Source organism: Argiope bruennichi, chromosome 4, assembly GCF_947563725.1.
Source record: "Argiope bruennichi chromosome 4, qqArgBrue1.1, whole genome shotgun sequence".
NCBI lineage: Eukaryota > Metazoa > Arthropoda > Arachnida > Araneae > Araneidae > Argiope > Argiope bruennichi.
Window position 1 is genome coordinate 26,166,560 of NC_079154.1, and position 22,245 is coordinate 26,188,804.

Consider the following 22,245-nt stretch of genomic DNA (forward strand, 5'->3'; position numbering starts at 1 on the left):
TTAATATTCATTCAAAATAAATTCTTTTTCCATTTAAAATTATAAACTACCAGATTTTGTTTTATATTAACCCTCTGATGAGTTTTCACTGATCCAGCAATAAGGCAGTCGAACAAAATAAATCTGCAGCCAGCTCCGTAAATTGTAGGATTCTGCTGTCGTATGCTTCCTTCATGGGTTCGATTTCGGGTCAAAATCAGTGGTCTGGACAGAAGCCAAGAATTATCAATGCCCATGGCACATGATTATTTTCGGATCCATTTTAATTTGACATGTATGAAACCTCGTTTATTCTACCTTTCTTACTTGTATCATCCTTTATTACAAATGTAATAAAAATTATATATCTTCTATCATAGCAAATAACTTTTGAAATAGTATAATTTTGTAATAAAGAAAATTGTAGGTGGAAGATAAAATATATATAGCAGAGCACAAGGTAAGCTTTATTGATGAGTAACAAGGATAAACTGTAGCAATTAATTTAGAACTGTCAATTAATTTTACTCGGAACATGTCTCACATGTATGTACATTCGGAACGTTAATTTTTTTTCACTAACTCCAATATTGTAATTTTATTTTATAATTGTTATACATTGTTGCAAGTGAAATTATACATTTTTTGGAGTTTATAGAGTCAAGAATACCATTCTTGGACAGAACAAGAATAGGGCCATTTCTATTTTACTAAAGTACCATACCCCCCGGGGGGCACCTCGAAATGAGGATGAGATGCTTCCGGCATGGTGGCTGGGTCTCGCCACCCTGGAGGGTGCACTAATAGGTGGGGGATCTGACTCTTCCCAACGATGACGGGATGTACTTCCTTCGGGGAGGGTTGTACCGTGGCCGGTGATGGCCCTTAGGACTCAACCACAGTTCCCGCAATGTTGCTGTTGCGGTGATCCGGTCATTCAGTTTTTATGGTTTAAATCCGTGTGCTTTCGTGGCGGGTCGGAGAGTTAGATGGCTGACTTACTAAAGTACTATGAAGTTTACCATGCGGTACTGTTTGTGTGCCTTTACCGTTTTTTCCCGTTTTATGTCTATTATGCCAGTACCTGTTTTTATGTCTTTTAGAGAAGAAATGTTTCGTCACCTCTAAATTCTGAATTTGTAATTATTGTTAATGGAGCTTATTCCAGTGTAATGCTGCTGTGACCACGATACAATCAATGAAATAAACTATACCAAATTTCAGCCGTCAATGCTGTTTTGATTTATAACATTCATAGACTGACAGATAAGCGTAATACCCCCCCCCCCCCCATCAAAAAATGTGTTTTTTTTTGGACTCGGAAAAACCTGAAATGTAGAAATTCATCAAAATTTGGATTTATAATTTTTTGATGGTTACAATATTTTCTCTGTCATTCTTATAAAAGAAAGTAAAAATAGAAGCATTTATCGAATGATGTAGCAAGTCAGACAGCCAGATTGAAATTCTTTAAAATATTTTAGGATGGTCTCAGGCGAGTTTTTGCTGCATGATGTCAACCAACTCACATAACTTCCATAATTTAAAAATACTTCTGTTACTTATATTACTCAAAACTCATAAATGAGAATGCCACAAGATCTGATTAACAACCTAACTTTTAGCATGAAGGCCAGCTTTAAGGCCCATAGATTATTTGGAATGATCACTCTTCGTCTGGAAGTTCATTCTTAAAATATTAAGTGTTTTGGCCATTTTAATCTTGTATAAATATTTGAAAAAAAAATCACTTCTTTTTATTATGCTATTTTACGGTTAGATATTGTTACGAAATTTCCGGGGTTCGTTTGGATAGTGGGAGTTATATGGTGTGGAGAACACTCAATCAGCAGGCGGCAGTAGAAAATGAAACAACGACGTTTATTTACATAAAGACACACAGGACAGCACAAGGACTACAACTATATACAGCACAGAAGACGATTATCTTCAGCCGAGACGTGCAGCAACAACAGCATACACAGCAGCATATAACAAGACAGACAGATAGTAGCGCACAGCTTAGTTCAGCACTAGCTTCACTCCGTCTCTCTGGAAGGCCAATTTTTCACCGTCGCTAGGAACCTCTCAACCAATCAGGAACGTTCGAGGCGTATCTCCGTTCCTACTGGACAGATCGGGAAAATTCTCGATGCTTCGGGTATAATCTATTTTGGCGCCAAAGTCGCCAAGTCGCCAATTGATCGCCAAGTTTGTCGCCAAGCTCCGGGACCTCCTATGGAACCAACTATGCTGGGAAGCAGCATCGCAGGTTCGTAACAATATCTAATAATATTGGGGAAACGTGTCCAACATTTCATTCCAGTAAATAAATTATTATCCGACATATAGCTTTTATAACCTAACCTGTAAACATAGTGTAGATGTTACGGGAAGTCTTATGCTTAAAATACGGTTTTTGTTTTCCTTCCAGGAAAAAAACCATTAAATTTCAATCACTAAGAATTTTAAAAGATTGTAATGTAATGCTTTATTTTAAAAGTCATAATGGTGATCTATTTCAGGATAATCTAATCTAGTCTTTAATCTGTTTTATTTTCTCGGTCCAAAAACCTTTATTGCGTATAAATTTATTTTTAATGGAAAGGAAATTTATATTGCACCATCATTCCATCACATTTTTTTTTTTGCAATATATAGTTAAATGACTTTCAATTATTTATCAATATGCAGCAGAAATATGCTTTTAATGAATGAATCATTTAATCATGTATATTTAATCAATTCTTTCAACTCCTTCAAACATTTGAAAATTAATCTATATTATTAATGTTAAATGTTTTTTGTCCTATTTTTTTTAATTCTTAAGAAATGAATACTGAATCAAGTTTAATTAAATTCATTTATTCATTCATTCATCATTTTTATGGAGATTATAAAATTATATAATTATTTTAACTGTTGGCTAAGCTTACTCTTATCCTTAAATTTAAAGTAGTAATTTAAAATATTAATAATTAATAATAATAAATATTAATAATAATAAATATTAATAATAATAATAATTAATAAAAGTAATCACTCATTTTAAATACGAAACATTGCTTGCTTGAAAATATCTTTTTAAGTCGAAAGGCAAAATTAAATTCTTTTTTTTTTTAACAACAAATGCAATGGAAAGAAAATTTCATAATCTTTCGCAATTTCCTCCCCTATTGTCATAAGAGTTGAAGCTATGAAGATGATAGAAAGTGGTAAAGAAAACTATTGATTAGCCTTCCAACGAAGTGTCACACGAATAAGTTAAAAAGCAATTAGAGTTTAGGGAGTGAAAAATTACTTTTTGGTTTATAATTTTTAACCATTAACCAATGAAGAACTTTCAATATAAACATTTATACTCATGATAATTCGATAATTTTCATAATTTTTATTATTTTTAAATCTTCAATTGTGACGTATGGCTAAAAAATTAAATTTCATCTTCTACCCTTTCACACCCCTCGTAACTGGACACCCATTCATGAATTCAGTTGATTTTTTTTTCAATCTTTTATATAACACATTCTTCGCCGGTTCAATTCTAATCAAAATTACTTTAGTCATAGTATTCGTTTTCGAATTTAGGCAGTGAAAACTATTGTAATAGGTAGTATTTATATATAATATAATTAAAAACTTTGTTGAATATTTTTTCAAAGGAAGAAAAAATAATAAAAATAATATTTTCAGTCAGTTAAAATACACCATATATCAATTACAAAAAAACCCCCATAGAAATGAATAAATAAATTTTATTTTATTTCATTGGAACAGAAACTGGTGTACTTAAAAAAAGAAGAGTAAAGAGAAATTGGTCAATTTTAACATTTAAAATAATTCATGTAATCTAGATAAAGATATGAAGTTCAAAGTCCCAGAGATCAAATAAATATATTCTGAATTTATATAAGGTACAATAAATAAATACTAAAATTTACAGAAATATAAGTTTATTTTGAGATGAGACTGCTTAAATAACAAGGGAATGACGTAACAAGAGAAAAGTGCAACCAAATCTAAGTATATTTTTCTTTCGCCTCTTTTGTCCTATATGATTTTTAAAAACTGAAATAAATACTTTAATATTGTGTATTTTTTATATTTTCAACTGAAAAATGGAAAATATAACAAACATCAGAGCATGATCAGGGAAGGGAGCAAAACATTCTTTGATCCCTTACTCCCCTCCTTTAACTATACTACTGAAATAAAACAAGAAATGCTCACAATAGTTTTATCATTTATGATATAGTTTTTTTTTCCTCTGCCCAATATTTCCCTACCACGTAGTATATCTAATTTATAATTGCTCTGAAGACAGACATCGGGACGCGGTGGCCTGATGGTAAGGTCTCAGCTTCGGAACCGGAGGGCTTCAGATTCGAGACCCGATTTCATCGAAGAATCGTCGTGTAAGCGTTTCTGGTACAAGTTAAATCAGGTGGGACCAAATGTCCTCCTGCTGGTGTAGAAGCGTGGAGAAGGGGTGCCAGCTCAAGTGTTTTCCACTTCATCTGACCACGGTTCAAAATTAGGCTGTCCTTCTCAAAATATCCCTATTGTTACTTTAAAATGGGATGTTCATATAACTAAACTGAAAGCTGACACAAGGCGAAAATTACTAATTGCTTTAATAAAGGTAACTATTCGCATCGAAAGCAACACAGGTTAGTATCACTCATTTTTGTCTTGAAAATATTTGTGAGGAGTTTCATAATTATTTATTTAAATAATTTTCTTTATACTTATTTGATTTCAAAAGTAAAGTTTTTTACTAATGAAATTCTACTTATATAATTTAAATTCCCTAATTAATAATTTAAAAAAATATGCAAAAGATTTTGTAAATTTTTTTTTCCTCGTAGAAGAATTGTTGGCCTGACCTATAAAAAAACTAAAAAGTACGAATATTCAAATTAAAATTAGGATGAAATAATATAAAAAGTAGCCTGTAATATAAACTATATTATATGCGACTAAACATAATAAAGCTAAATAGCACTGTCATATCAAAGGCTATTTATTTACTTTTTCCATAATTTCTTCTTCTTTATTACAGAGTGAACTTATTTTTAACCTGCATTGCCTGATCAAATGATCTCGTTTTACGGCGTTTTATATATATAATACTTTTTGCGTAATATGACAAAGAAATTTCATTCAGCTATTTTTAACTGATCGAGAACGAAGATATTGGCATGGGATGACGCGATTGGCTAATGGGAAATGCCAGTACTTTGTTATAAATGTTCCCGTTTGAAATGCAAGGGTCTCTTCTAAAAAAATATGAAACAGAAACATTTGGGTCCCCTAATGGCAATGGAAAAAAAGGATCTTGAAGTCTCGATTATTGGTGGTGGGCTGGTGAGTATTTTGATTTTTGTGTTCTCTTGGAAATAGAATTTAGTTCTACAATGTACGCTTTTTATTTTCTTGTATAGGAGTACATAAAACGAATATTCTCTGATGGCATGTTTATTCAGAGTACTCCGTTGAGGTACTACTGACAACTGGAAACAAGTTGGTGCTGTCAAATGGCGGCACATATTCAGAATTTTTCAATTTTACATAAATTTGTTTGCCGCAGATATGAACATTTTATCGAAAATACCAACATAGTAGTCTGTATTGTTTGACATTTTGATTAAAAAGTAGATCAAAGCTTTGTACATGTTAAAGAGCATAACTTGGAAGATAGAAATATTTTTTATTCAATAATGCATTAGAGAGGCAAAATAAAAATATTTTAAATAAATATGTTGGTGATTATTTTATTATAAATATGATAAAGTTTTAGTCTTATATTCTTCCCCAGCTCAATCTAATCTTTTTCTGATATCTCTTTCTTTAAAATTAGTATGCATTATACTATTTTAAATAATAGCAAAAGCATTGTATTAAAAAAAATGACAATTTTAAGTTGATTTTATTTACAAAATACTATTCTTTCCACTTCAATTTCGAACACAAAATGTAAAATTGGTGTGATAAATATATCTAGCATACAAAATTTCTAATTTGTTTTTTCATTTCCTAATTTAAAGCTTTTTATATATTCATTGTATAAACTAAATAATAGTTATTGATGGAAGCGTAAATTGTTTAATATCATTGAATTCTTGTATGCAAATATTTCGGTATTATTAATATTACTCTTTGACTATTCTAAAGAAACTTCTAATAAATTCAGGTTTAAAAATCAATGAAATACGTAAAATGTTAAACATGGACATAAAATCCACAAATTTATTGAATTTTATCTATATCCAGTTGTTTTTTACATTTTGCACCGACTCTTACCAAATCTGTGAATTACATATGATTAATGTCAAGATAAATGAAATTTCAATATTGCCAAGTATTTATTAAATAAAATTAAAAATCATTTACTCATTAGATGATATCAAATCGAAACTCATTTTATGCATATCTTTACCAACAGCTCTTTATTTACTGTCTAATGATAACTAAATTTTTATTCAGTACTCATATAAAGAGAGACTGCAAGTTTTATAATTAATAAGAAAATGATGCATGTTTATTATTTGAACTGATATATACAAGTAATTTTAAAAATTAAACTATTAAGGGAAATGATTTCTTTAATCATTCTAAGGGTATTAAATTCATCTTTTGTATGTAAGAGAAAGAAACAATTTATTTTTCTATTTTAATATAAAATAATCTGATTCAGTAATCAGTAAATAATCAGTAAATGCATATTACTAAATACTATATTAAAACATGTAATTTCAATCTGATAATTCGATAAAGGAATTAATTTTCTTATAGTTTAAGATTTTTTTTGTGTGTTATATATATTTATTATTAATATCAGAATTATTTTCAGTTTATTGTAGTTCTTATTTTTTTTTAAAATCAGTTCCTCTTTTTTACAGAAGGTTCTTTACAGGTTCTCTTTCACAGAATAAAACTTTTACCAGTTTTTTTAGTTAATTTTTTTGTGATTTTTCAATTAATTATATTCTACATGAACTTATATTCAAAAAGTTTAGTCATTCAGTTCATTTGTGTGTGTTCTTGTACTCTCTCAAATATTATCACTTTTAATTTATGTTATTCATGTAATGAAATTTTTTGTACACTCTTGTTTACACTGCCTTACTATGTTCTTTTATATATTTGTTTACATCACTATAACTATTCAAATTTTTTTTTATATATAAAGTATCTTAATAATAGGTTTTAATAATTCTTTTATACATTTCATTGAAACTCATTAAGAGTTTAGATGAGTTCAACATTATTTAACGTGAAATTTTTAAGGGATCTGTGATTTTCATAATTCTAGCTTCATATTTGAATGTCAACAGATGTGCCTTTTTTTAGCGGTAATTTAAGAAGCTGTTTTTAATAATATAAATAGTATATGCTTATAGTAGAAAAATAGAATATTAATCACTTATTTTCATTTGCAATTTTTCTATGAAAATTATTAAATTAAAACGGTTTTCTGAATTACTTTTTTACTGATATTAAAGAAATTGATGTCAACATTCAATACCAGCATTTCTTTGATGCTCTTGGACTGGACATTTTAAATTAAGAAGTACTAACCTTAATGTATATTAGAAAAAATGAAAGAAAATAATAAAAAGAAAAAGTTAATTTTTTGTTCATTTTTCAAAAATAAAACAGAATAAAATATATGAAACAACATATAATTCATTTCGTACCTAATTTCTTTATCGATCTTATACCAATGTAAAAACAGCGTGATTAAAATCATGTAAAACGAACTTTTTAAACAAAAAAAGAGTAACGCTTTGTTTGTGAAATAAGTTAAAGAATAAGAATAAATTTGGATTAAAAATTTAAAAAAATATTTACTGAAATAAACACGCACGCACATACACACACACACACACACACACACATTAAGCTTTGTTAAATTATATCTTTAATTATACATTTCATACCAGTTGATGTACTTTTGCAACTATGATTTTTAAAAATAATTTTATGGTAATAAGTTAAGATTTTTCTTTTGCTTGAAATGTTCATTGTCATTGTCGATTATATTCCTATAAATTTAATACTTTTTTTTGCATTATTTTCTTCAATATAAACGTGTTGGGAAATGAAGCATTTAATAATTGGATAAGATTTCAGACTTACTTAATCTGGTAATTACCAGATCTTTAAATCCACCAAATGGTTGGTCATCTGCCCATGATTGTGGGTATGAACATGCTAATTGAAAAAAAAACATGCTATATGGATGAGAGAGTTTTGATATTTGTAGATTTATCAATTTCTGGATTATTTATATCAAAAATTTGAATTCAATCGCTCTGAAAGGAGTTCCAAAATTCCTATCTTATATTCTTCTTTATATTAGGAAGCAGAACCATATTGTGTAAATATACAAAAAAGCTAATAGAAACATTCCTTTGTTGTTTTAATTAAAGATGAAGATCTTTACTTCTCATGCAATACTATTTGACTATTCCTCGGAAAAACTCAAGATTCAAAATTTTGCAGTTAAACTTTCTGCCACATCGGATTGTTTGATAGGACCCTGCTCCTAGACGTGTAATTATACCGTCTAAAAATTATATATTTTTTTGACTGGTCATTTCTTACCAGAGCAAGCTTTTTAAGAAATATTATTATAAAGCCCACATGAGCTAAATTTCGAAATAAAAACATAAATTATCAAAATTTGTTGTCAAAAATTTAATGGAGGACTTAAACAAAAAATGAGATCATTAAATAATGGTGCTTTTTGTTAAAAAAAAAATATGATTTCAATAAAATTGTTGGAGGAGGAAGTGTTATTTGATGGTAGACTGGGGCTAGGTATATCACTTCGTCAACAAAATTTAGCAATTTATTGTAGTGTTGCGATGTTTATTATTTTGAATGAAGAATTTTCTGGAAATCTTTTGATGAGATTTGCATTTTTTCCCTTGCAACAGTAATTATTTGTTGTCATTATTTTTGGATTTAGATACCAAAGATTTAGATTGCTCTGCTATAGGTTTTCGGCTTATACCTCTAATTTGCTTCGACTTTGTTGGTACAAACCATAAAAAAAAAATCTGGCACTTGTTATTACTGATAATCAATAAAACTTAATTTCAAGTTTAAAATGTCATTTAATAATGGAAGAATATCCTCTTTGAATATATATAAATTAGATTCGCATGAGGAGGCATCAATATATTTGTATTTTCATAATCTCTAAATTTTCCAATTGCAACCCCTAATATTTCCTATTTTAATTGATTCTGCATAATGAGAACCAGATCTTTAAATCCGTTCAAAGATCTTTAAATCCGTTTCCAGAACTTTAGAAAATCGTTTCAAAAAAGTCGGAGATATATGAGAAAAAAAGTTAGGGTATATTTCAATATATATACAACGTAACAAAGAGTACAATTAATATTTTTCTTCATTCAAGTTTTCATTTCAGTAGTTAATACGATAACTTTTCTGTAAGGAAAATTAAAGTTTATTTTTTATTTTTATTACTGTTAGTCTTTTACTTACTAATATACGAAATATAGATTAAATATAATAATCGTCAAAAATTTCGAACTAGATTTTGAAAAATCTCCACTTTTTAGACCTCTCTGAGCTGAAAAACACATTTTTGATCAGTCTATCTGTGAGAAAGATAACTCAATTTGAGCTCGATGAATGAAATTTGGTAAACGATGTTCAGACTAAATTTTTGGATTTTTAACAAATTTTTAGAAAAATCTGTTCAGAGGAAGTCTGTCTGTCCGACTGTCCGAATAAATGTTAACACGATAACTACAAAAAGAAGAGAGTTAGAAAGATAAAATTTTGTACATACATTTGACATCTATAGTATAGACATCAACCAAATTATGAGCCAAATCTAAAAAAGGGTTGATAGTCTATACTTTCAGAAACATATAAACGCGATAGCTCAAAAACCCAGATACTTAAATATATAGAATTTGGTTTGTGAATTTTCGGCTACAAGTGTGGCTCTGAGTAAAATTTTTGTTTCATTTGGTTTGAAAAAACGTGCTCTTAACCACATGCCAGGGTTTAATCCCCAAAAAAACTCAGCAAGGATCACACGATAGATTCAGTAAAAATGATAAATTCGTCACCAAAAGTTAGTATTTCATAATTATTGAGTGCCACATTAAGCGTTGTCTGAGATATTACCTTTATTAGAGACTATGCGAGAAACCCGCTGGTTTTAATTGTAATTGGCTCTCATTTATTTTGAAAGAAACTTCACTTAAAATATTATCAGAGCAGAATCTGTTATATGTACCGATTTTTTTGCTCTTCTCATCTCATTTATTTTAAGAAGCAAAAAAAAAATGATTTTAATCTAAATCAAAGCTGAAAGATATATTTTGCTTTTCATTTATTTTTAATGATTTTTTTTAGTCTTGCTAGAGAATCCTTTTTCAAAAATTTAATGCACCTCAAAAGATCTGAAATCATGCTGTTCTTAAATCTTGGTTATTACTATACAATAACTATTTGACGGAAATGGCTAAAATTCGGAATAATGCTGTTTTAGATCTTGATTCTTTGACTGACCTTAAGATTGTTACTATTGAACATTTTTTAATTTCTTTATTTAAAAATTGAATATAAGTATAAAATATACTTTCTTAACTTTAAAATTGAGTAATTTATGTTTTACTTACTGAATACTTTAATGCAAATTAAAAACATAGTTTTCTTATACCTTAAAATATATTGAAAAAAACAACAAACCGGAAATATTATTTAACATTAGAATTCAAATTTGCAATTGCTTGTCAACTATCAATCGTTTATTCAAAACTACATGTATTTAAGTTATTTTAATTTGAGGAATTCAGATTGGTATTAGAAATTGGGTATTGCTATTTCAAAAAATTGATTTTCAGTTAATCTAAATATGGTGACGATGCTTTATATGAAGATATAATTGATATTTTTTAGAAAATATATTTATAAAAGGATAGGCACTAGTTGCGGAATAAAGTACAGAGTCCGGGTACTTCTTTGGCAGACTTACCTTATTCTAAGAATAATAAGTCTACTAATAATAAGAATACTATTCGTATTCTAAGAATAGTATTTTTTTTTTAATAAATTGCAGGTTCAGTGAGGCCGAGCAAAGGGGATGTAATCTTTTAACCCTTTCTAGGGCTGTGGGAAGTATGCTTCACACCAAATTTATCAATCTTTGTATGAAATTATGTAGGTTGGCATAAGTTCTGACACATTTTTTTAGTAAGTCAGAAACTTAGATGCTTCAGTTCTTTATCTCAGACAAAATGATGTGTCTTGATTTGTTATTTAACTATTAATTAACCAAATTAATTAATGAATCAAATTAAATTTATCTAATAAGCTAGATGAATCCCTTTTCTTATTCTAATTTCAAGCCTAAAAATATTTTAACATAATATGACTAGAAAAAAATGGCCCTTTAAAGGGTTAATATGACAACAATTCAAAATTGTTAGATCTATCACAACATGGCCTTCCTTTAGCTTTAAACGTTATCTAACTAAATATGAAAAGTCTATTTAAATCAGAAATAAAATATTTGTAAGGGTAATTTTTACAGTATACGTTTACCGTAGGCATATTCTTACAGTGTGTATTTTCTTTTTCAGGTCGGCTCTCTATGCGCTTGCATTTTAGGGAATCAAGGAATTCGCGTGAAAGTGTACGAGTATCGAAGTGGTAAGTCTCAATGCTTCTTTTACGACTTATTTTATGTTTTCTTTTCATCTCGTACATTTGAGTGCACTGTACAAATCAAGTTATATGTGCTCATTTTTGTTTTTGAAGTAGCGAAAGAAAAACCTATATAAGAGTACAATGAATACTGAGTATGTGTGAAGTGATAAAATTTAATTTATGTTATCAAATGGCATATGCCACGCCATCTTAAGAATTTAATGATTACACAGGAGAATGAAAGGGCGTGACATTGCAGAACAGAGAGAGACTACGTGCAGTTCGATGACACGTGCACGGATGCGTATTACTTGGCAATGACATTCAGTGAATTGATTCTCGTGATCTTGTGACATATGTGAAATGTGCTACTGTAATTTATTTTTAAAATCCATTTCACAATTCATAAGAGAAAGGAAGGGATGTCACAGCACATTTGTAATAACGAATTCGTCAGTGAGCGTGTATTTCGATAACTGCGATAAATGAGGTTCAACTTTATTTTTAAAAATTTATATGAATAAGTTATAATTGAATAGTAATTTTTCATAATCTCTTTATATTTGTTGACAATTATGACTTGAGTTAATTATTTTGACTTTAATGATGTATTACATATTTTTTATGATGAACGACCGAAATTTTATTTAAGTTTGCTTATTACAATTTTACTATATACTTCACTAAATAATAACTGTTATTTAACGACGCAAACAAAAAAAAAATGACATAACGCTTGATTATAATTCGATAGAATTCAGATTACGATTTAGTTAGATGCTTCCATTTCAAGAAAATTAATAATACAATAATAATTCACATAATTTTCAAAATTTCTTGATAAAAATTCAAACAATTCTATATTTAAACACTATAATTTCAGTGATATCAAAAGTGGAAAGGTATGAAACAAAATAAAGATATTTTTATCTACGTATATGCTACAGTTATTGTGATAAATCGATTATTATTAATAATAACAAGCAAAGTGATTGTTTCATGTAGTCACTCAATCGTGCGTTTCGATGTATCACATGTAACAAATTTGTTGGCTATAGGCCTAATGGTCTGACTTGTAAAGCCTCCCCCCCCCTCTCCCTACACACTGCATTCGTATATATACGTATACGGCTTCTACACTAAACTACTTCCGAAAAAAAAAGTGTGTTAAATCATCATTATTATTGCGTAATGTGACCAATATGAATATTTTTAATTTTAAGTTGTTATGAATTAGAATCTTTTCTCTGATTCTTCGAACTTCCTGTTACATCATGTTTAGTTCAAAGAATACCACAGATTGTAAATTTTTTTAAAAAGTTCTTAGTTTTTTTCATTGATTAAATGCAGTCATACTTCATATGCAAGCTAACACTTTGGCCTTGCACTCTTTGGTCTTTCTGGTATTGATCATTTCTCTTGAAACTTTTTTGATTAAATGCTAATTCATTATTTGTACTCACAAAATTATTTTTAGGTGGCATTCGCAATGCAGAAATTGTAGAGGGTCGCAGCATGAACCTACTTCTGTCTGAGAGAGGCTTGTCCGCCCTGCGTCTAGCTGGAATGAAAGAGGAAGCCATCATTGATCTGACCATTCCGATCAAAGGAAGAATTCTGCATACTAAAGATGGTCAAAAAATACCATTTTTATCGGATCGTACAGGAAGAGTAAGTGATTTTCCTTGAACTAACTTTGCTTAAATTTAGCTGGGATACAATGGTTTTGCATTTAAATTGCTGTGGAAAATTGTAGATTAAATTGTTCGTAGAAAAAACGTGGAGGCTCAGCTTCAGCGCACTATTTCTATCTCGCCCTCACATTTTGATCGGAGCGGTTCAGCAATAATTTGGACAGCTATTAGATGAGAAACAGAAATTTCAACTATTTTTTAAATGTAGCATTTTATTTAAAACAAAGGAAAGAAATTTGAGGAGTGAAATATGAGAGTGATATATGTTATTATTGGAATGCTGTAGACTAAATGCTGTAGACTAATGCTGTTTTATATTTACTAACTGACAATCTGTTTGTGAATATGAAAAAAATCGATGAATTACGATGAAATTACATAGAATTACAATGAAATTCGATTTTTCAGATCAATTCATAAAGACGAACTTTTTTTGCACCGTTTGTGTGTATCTTAATTCGATTTCTAGGTCGTCACCCATTCTTACATGGATGTAAGCTTAATTTTTATTAAAGATAATTTTACTTAAGTTTAATTTTGCTTTTTAAAATTTGTTTTTTCTTATTTAGTTCTTTTTTTTCAAGACATTTATAAAATTTTAAAATTTTTATTAAGTAAAGTTTCAAAAATTACAAGAAGTTTACTATGAAAATGAATTTTTTTCATAAGCAATATAGTTAATATATTTTAGAGTATTGTGATTTATGCATTTGTTTAGATTAAAGAAATATTCTCATTAATAAAAAAAAGTTATAACTTATTAAAATATAATAACAACTCTATTCTTTATTAGTTACAAGATCTTTAAAAATTTCTTTGAATCAGTTGCATTAATTTCTATTTTTTCTTTTAGTATGTCTATTCCATAATTAGAAAAGATCTAAACGAAGTTATTATAGCAGGTATATTATTGATTTTTAATTTATTATCTTTATTTTTAATTTATATTATTATTCTTTTACTTAATATTTTGTTTACTCAATAGCTGCCAAAAAAAATCCGAACATTGATATCTTCTTCAAACATAAATTTATCAATTATGATTTCAAAATAAATAAATTCCAAATTATGAGGTGAGTAAATACTTTATTTTACATGCAATAGTATTATTTAAGTTGAAATTTTTTAAAGGTTTAAATTTTATCGCTTTTCTAAAATTTTACTAATTTTCTCCAGTTCAGTTGCTCTTTGTTGTGAAGAATGTTAAATTTCTTATTCAACTTTCCATATACGAGGAAAAAAATTTTAATGCTTTATATTAGGTGTAATGATAGTATAGAAATTATAGGGAGAATCTGATTATGCATTTGAAAGTGATTTATATATGTACAAATTAATTTTCAAACAACAGTAATTGATATTCTGTTTAATGAAATGTTTACATTTAAAACAATAATTGTTTAATTTTATAGATATGTTTCTGTAGTTCTAAGACACGTAGAAACGAGTAAAATATCACGTGTTACCCATAGTTTTCTAAGATTTCTTAATTTGAGCTATTGGAACAACTAATTCCTACCAGAAATTATCAATATTCATTCCGTGTTATTAAATGATAAGATCTCGGGTTAGAAACCAAAGTGCCCCATTCGAAATCTATTTTTGTCGAAGAGTTGCCATATATGGGGGGGGGTGGATTTGATGGATGTTAAATCTGAAATAGAGGAGTAAAGTTTCTTACACTGGCTTGGCATGGAAATTTGGTGATTGTGATTGGAACCAGCTCTAAGTTATCCAATCGCGGTTAAAATTTACAACATTAAAATCAATCCTTATTACACTGGTTTGGCATGGAAATTTGGTGATTGGAACAGGCTCTAAGTTATCCGACCGCGGTTAAAATTACAACATTAAAATTAATCCTTATTACACTGGCTTGGCATGGAAATTTGGTGATTGGAACCGGCTCTAAGTTATCCGATCGCGGTTAAAATTTACAACATTAAAATCAATACTCATTACACTGGCTTGGCATGGAAATTTGGTGATTGGAACAGGCTCTAAGTTATCCGATCGCGGTTAAAATTTACAACATTAAAATTAATTCTAGTATTGTATTAAGATACCAAATATAACCTAAAATTGTATTAATTAAGTCCACATCAGGTAACCTTGAGTTTCTCTTAAGAATTTGATATCTTCAGGAAAAATGCATCTTATCAGTCGAGTGGGCAACTTGCTAATCACGTGCATGCTATAGGTTTGGCCATTTGCGCATCGAAATCGTACTAACACGAATTGCTAACAAAGATGTTGAGGAAGAAATTGTGCTTATGCTTAAATTTAAAAGAAAAACCAAATTACATTTAAATATCATTTTATCGCAAACATTATGGCTACTTGGGGTGTCATATTCCGCGAATCGCTGTATCATTGAGTTTTAAACACGTTGGCCTTTAGGGAAATGTTTATGTATATTCTGATAATTGTTACAGTGTCAATATTTATCGACTTTTTAAAAATATTTTTTAAAGTTATGTTTTTATATGAGCAGACCAGATGGTGGAGTAGAAGAAAATTCAGCGGACTTATTGATTGGTTGTGATGGCGCCTATTCCGCCGTTCGCAAACAGATGCTGAGAACTCCGAGATTCAACCACAGCCAGTCATATTTTGAGCATGGTTATATAGAACTTGCGATACCGCCCACAAGTACTGGAGAAGTAAGTGGTTAACTGAAATTATATTTTTACTTTTTAAAAATATGTTTTAATACCTTTATTGCACATGTATAGTCAGCTGGAAAAGAGAAAATAAGAGGACCAAATGAACATGATTTAATGGATGAACATGAGTTTCAATTTAATTATGCTTTAAGTACACACCCACCTAAATCAAAATCTACTAAATTTAAGTGAAAATAGTGATGGTAATAATATTTATTAGTAATTATATCTATTATACTGTTGATTCAATTGTCACAAATAATTATATTTAATGTACTGTTCATCCACATTTAAAATAGACACATTGTGTACAGGAGAATTATAAAAGATTAAAATGTTATAAGCAGTAAGGATTATTCTGTTGGAAGTTATAGATACATGCCTTCTGATGTATCAACTCTACAACGTGCGTATTTTTCAACCATAGTCAATGAATTAAAGTAAGTTAACTTAATGGAAAAATCTAAAGGATGGATGATAAATTCTGTTGCAAATATTGAATCATTTTATTTCACAAATATAAAACAGAAAAGGATAAATTTATCCATAGAAATAATTTTTGCCTTAAAATATTCTAATCCACTAGAATTCAAATTCGAATCGAGTCTTCATCATAATAACCGATAATTAGCTCTGATAACCGATGATTATCTCTTAAGCCATTATCCACTTGTAGAAAGAATCACTTTAAGGGATAAGTAATGTGTCGCAGTTACAGATTATAGAAGCATTAATATCTGAGAGTTTTTTCTTCTTTTTAAGTATTTACTTTAACCTCCGATGATGAAGGGGACAAAGCATTTTGCTTGAAAAAATTTAGGCATTTGGCATGGGATACTGTTCCGCAGAATATAAAGCATACGGAGAGTTTTAGGATAAATTCTGATAAAATTCAAGAGATCATAAAGAATTTATAAACTATAAAAAGAGCTAGATAGATAAAATTTGATATACAATTTTAGTAACTAAAGTATGAATGCATAACAAATTTTGAATGAGATCTATCGAAGAATTGGCAGTCTTTCAGTTTACATATTCGCACTCATGTAAACTTGATAATTCAAAAGCGAATGATTTAGTTAAATGAAATTTGCAATACGATCATGTTATTGAATTTGTAGTTATGTGTTATATCTTGGTTTCAGCCGGTAGGCTAAAAAAGGATCAAAATACACAATCGGTTTTCATGATTTTGCTACGAAGCCTAAAACCTCACGTATGACACACTGAAAATAAAAATCTGAGTACTTGTCACGTGCATGATCTTAATAACGACCAGAAGTGGAAGGAGCGATAACACTTTAATTAGGAAGTAAGCGAAAATTTTAAATTCTCTCACGCTGCTCTCATTAAGCCTATTTAAAAAGAAGCAGTCTCTTCCAATAATCGTCCATTCTTTCAACGGATTCAAAAATACAGATATCATCGTCAAGGCCCATATCGTAAAGTCCATATCCCCTCAATCTTAAAAGCCCATATAATTTAAATTGTGGCATCATGGCACTAGTAGACTTAAGACTAGTGAATCCCTTTTTAAAATATTACAGTTCATGAAATTCTGCTTTCGTCTGATACTTTTATTAAATAAAAAGAAGAATAAAGGCTAAAACAATTTTTAATAAAATTAACATATAAAATATTACAAAATCCAAATTATTCTTACTGCCTGGAACATTTTTAAAATTTTAGATAATAATAACAATTAAATCAGATGATTTTTTTTAAAAAAAAACCTTTGAAAGTTTATTTTCTTTTTAGGTTATTTATAATTTTAAAAAAAGTCCTGTAAACATGATTAAATGCTAGAAAACTACATGTCGAATTTTATTAAATAAAAGGATTGAAAATACATATGATATTTTCATTCAATAGGATTAATGGCTAAAAATAAACAAATTTTTCTATACATGGAAATATAGTTTTTAACCAAAAAATAAAAATAATTTAATTAATTATCAAGAAGCATTCAACAAAACCTTCACTATGCTTCTTAGTATTTGGGAAGAAATTTCATAAAAATTAATTTAGAGCTTATTTAAGTATTCATATATATATATTTATAAAAATTAAAACACTTTTTACATTAAAATTGTTATGAAAAAATTTGTTAAAAAAGTTTTCTATTTTATTTGAAAATTGATTGAATAATTATTTAATTTTCTAAAAATTAAATTATGAAAGAATACGAACAACGTAATAAATTAGCACTGTGTATTAGCGGATATGCACAAATTGTGACTATTTATAATGATTTAAGGCCGTTTATGTTTTTGAATAACCTAGATCAAAATAAGATGGAAAGATTAAAAAAAAAAACCAAGAATAATTTTATTCTTCAAACCGGCTTCAGATTCTTTAATATCCTGGATGTAATAAAATATTAAAAAAATAGATGAAAATTAAAAAAAAAAAACCCTGTTTGGCGAAGAGGATCTGAAAACAAACATCTACTTGTACATTCTTAGTAATTATGAGTCATTTTTAGATTTTTAGAATACGCATGCATAAAAATTTCTTTTCCTAATATTTATTCTTACAAATAGTTTTCCGTAGTGTAATTTTTGGAAAATATTTTATTCAATTAATTTCCTTCTTTCATAATTTTGAACGAATATTTGTTTTTATCAATTCAGATCTGCATTTATTCCATACGTGCAGCTGACGTAAAAATCTAATAAAAAGTTTTACAATATTATTATTACAATATATTAGATTTACATTTAAAATAACAAGAAAAATTTAATAGAAGAATATATTTCCCTTGATTACCTTGCAATTTGTTTTCTTTTTATTTAAATTAAAACACCGATCATTTGTTCCTAAATATATTATTGCTTCTAATTACATGTTTTAAATTAAACTATAATACTATTTATAATTCTATATTTTAAATTAAATTTGAAATTCAAATTTTCACAACGTTTTTAAATAATTGAATATGGATATTTCTTTTCAAAACTATTATAGTCTTCGAGTGGGAAATTTCTTTCCCTCACAATTTGAAAAAGAAAATAATTCTGCTTACCAGTTATCGCAGACGATATTTTTTCTAATATAGCTCATGTTGCCAAAAGTTTTTACTTTTGTGTTTTATATATTTTTTTTACAATTTCAAATCAAAATTCTACAAAACTTTGTTTTCTTTAACTTTTATTATGCTGAATTTTATTTATTCCGAAAATACTTTGTTTGCTCCTATTTTTTTAATCAGAAGAAAGTAATTTGTTAATAATGTACATGCATTAAATACATATTTTTAAACAATCAAAATAAACAGATGAAGCAATCAATCTGTAATAAATGAAAAATAATTTTATACATTTGTTTTTGGCACTGATTCTTCAGTTTAATGACAAACAATTATACAAATACAATTCATATAATTCTGATTTTCAAAAAAATACATTTCCCTTTTTCTGATATAAAAATAACATCTTAAAATGTTTTGCGATTTAATATGCTTGCATATTCTAATCTTCCTGTAAAATCTGCCGCAACAAATGGTACCTGTAAACGAAAATGATTTACTTGCAACATTTCTAATTATTATTGAATTCTAAGGATTCTTTCTGGCAATTGGATTTATCAATCGTCATTTATTCAGAATAATCTATTAATGTGTGTAGTGAGCTTATTTTTACTTTAAAAAACTCGAATAAATCACATAATTTGAATTTGAAATGTAGGCCTTTCTGTAAATGAATATAAAAATTTAGGTAAATGAAATTTTTTGATATGGTTCCTTTATGAATCATTTAGAAATTTCTTTTAAAAAATATTCAAAGAAGGTTCTGTTCTTTAACTCGAACCATCACGGTATGATAATACTTTTGGCTTGATACGTTTATCTTAATTTAATTCTTAAAATTTGCTCTTAATTATGTAGTAAAAAGTTTTAAAATTTTACTCAACAAGTTCAACAAAAACGTTAAAAAAATTTAGAATTATATTCTATGTATTTGCTTAATGATAAGTGCATTTAATATCATCGAAATGAACATAAATATAAATTCAATATCTGAAACATTAAAATGCATTATTATAGAATTAAAAATATTTTTAAAATTAGGAAAAGCATACTCGGTAGTCAAATTGGTATTGCCAGAAAGATTATTCTTTGAATTTAAAAAAAATATATATTCTTATGTGTTAATATGCTGAGAATGCATTGGAAAGAAACTCATTAAAATTTTAATTAATTTTTAATTAAAAGTGCAATTAAATTTTTTAAATGTTCTTTTATAATGAGAACCTAGTAAGCGAAAAAAAAAACCAGAAACCGAACTATAAAGTGAATATGGTAATTTTATATCTAAAGTAACTCCTATTAACAGTAATAACAGGCCTTTTTTTCCAATCATGTATATCACGTCATACTTGTCACTATTTACAAATAACATGTCAACTTATAAACATTATTATATTAAAAATATTTAGTTCTAACAAATTAATGAATATAAATAAATGTAATTTAGTGAGTAACAGGGTCAGTTTGTACTCTCGGAATGTCCGTCAAGTACGATGTACTTGTTTTAGATCTGATATCTATTGACCATCTAATGAAAACACGTGACTCATGTCTAGCTTAAGACAACAAGCAGTTAGTTATTAAATGATAAACGAAATCGCGCATGTCATTTGTTGGTAAAATCACATGAACTGACTTCATTACTCTAATAACTACAGTTTGCCCAGAATTCACTTTCTAATGCATTTTAATTGAAGATAAAATTTTGTTATGGAATGATTTGTTTCAGTTTGCAATGGAAGGTGACTTTCTCCACTTCTGGCCCAGGGAAAATTTCATGCTGACAGCTCTACCCAACCGAGACTGTTCATACACTGTTTCTCTATTCATGCCGTTTGAAATGTTCGAAAAGTTCAACACGCCAGAGAAATTGTTTCAGCTGTTTAAAGAAAACTTCCCTGAGGCCATTCCTCTTATCGGAAAGTAAGAAAACCAAATTGATTATCCATTACTATTAATGAGATTAATGAATGCATTTATCAAAATAGATGTGTGAGTGGATGTACTGACAATGGCACATTTTCCAAAAATTCGCATTGAATTATTTAGCAGATTTAAAAATTGATTAATAGAAACTCAGTTTAAGAGGCGTTATAATCAAATGTCGATTTAGAAATCTGTGATAGTTATTGAATCAGCAGCTTTTATCAAGGAGTTTATATTTGAGAAAGTGACGAGTCACTGTAATAGTAGACGAGTCTAGTAAGGAGGAATCTTACAAAAATAACTTTATGAATTGTTTAGTAGATTTAAAACTTACAAAGCAGGAACACAGTTTAACTGCTGTGACAGTTCAGAGTCGATTTAAAAATTTGTAATAGTGTGTCAGTAGTTTATACAAACACGTTTATATATGCGGACATGATGTTTTTTTTTTTGTTGTTTTTTTGATTATGACTAGTCAAAAACACATTAGATCACCTGAAAAAGAAAAGAAAAGATTACAATTTGTTTTTGAAGACAATGGAAAACAGGATATGTTGTAATTTTTGATACCGTAAGTGAGCTACTACTACGTTAGTAAGCTACTAATCTTTAAACATTGCAATACAAGTACAGTACACTCCCGATTATCCGCAGAATTGGGTGGCGCGGCCGCCGCGGATAACAAAAATCGCGGATAATCCGAAAAAAGCTAAAAACGGGTATAGCAAAAGAGAAAAGTCATTCCAACTTTGAAAAATCGTTTTATGTACAATAAAACGTAAAATAAACAGCAGGAAATGTTTAACTAACGCTTACTATTTTAGTATATCACTCAAAACTAACCTAAATTGCATTTTGTTAATGAAAACAGAAAAGTGCTTTGTACTTACGAAAGGCATCAACGATACACAGAAAAATCAATACATATGTACTGTTTTAATACTGTAATGTATTATGTCATTACAAAAGCATAACTGTAAAACTACACCTTTTTGAAGAAATCAGTCATTTGTGTTTGCTTCTTGCTTTTGGAAGCATTTTCTCTTTGCTTAAAAGAAAAAAGAAAAAAAAAAAAAAAAAAAAAACTTAGTGCGGCAGGCGCGGATAACCCGCCCGCGGATAATCGGGAGTCTACTGTAGATCGAATTGAGAAATCATCAACCTGGCAATTAAAAGTTTTCATAAATTAACTTCTCTCTGAAAATTCAGTGTTTCGTGGAACGACTTCTATATGATCTTGCATTTCGAAGGA

General features: G+C 28.4%; 1 protein-coding gene across 1 annotated transcript in view; it reads left to right on the plus strand.

Annotated features, from left to right (window-relative positions):
• Positions 1-5,208: 5,208 nt before the first annotated feature.
• The window catches only part of LOC129966778 (kynurenine 3-monooxygenase-like), a 35,233-nt gene continuing 18,196 nt past the window's right edge, over positions 5,209-22,245 (plus strand). The window contains exons 1-7 of the mRNA XM_056081340.1: positions 5,209-5,346; positions 11,613-11,682; positions 13,157-13,350; positions 14,227-14,275; positions 14,359-14,446; positions 15,868-16,036; positions 20,797-20,990. Of these exons, the coding sequence (XP_055937315.1) occupies positions 5,269-5,346; positions 11,613-11,682; positions 13,157-13,350; positions 14,227-14,275; positions 14,359-14,446; positions 15,868-16,036; positions 20,797-20,990 (842 nt within the window). The 5' untranslated portion in view covers positions 5,209-5,268. The remainder of the gene's footprint in view (positions 5,347-11,612; positions 11,683-13,156; positions 13,351-14,226; positions 14,276-14,358; positions 14,447-15,867; positions 16,037-20,796; positions 20,991-22,245) is intronic.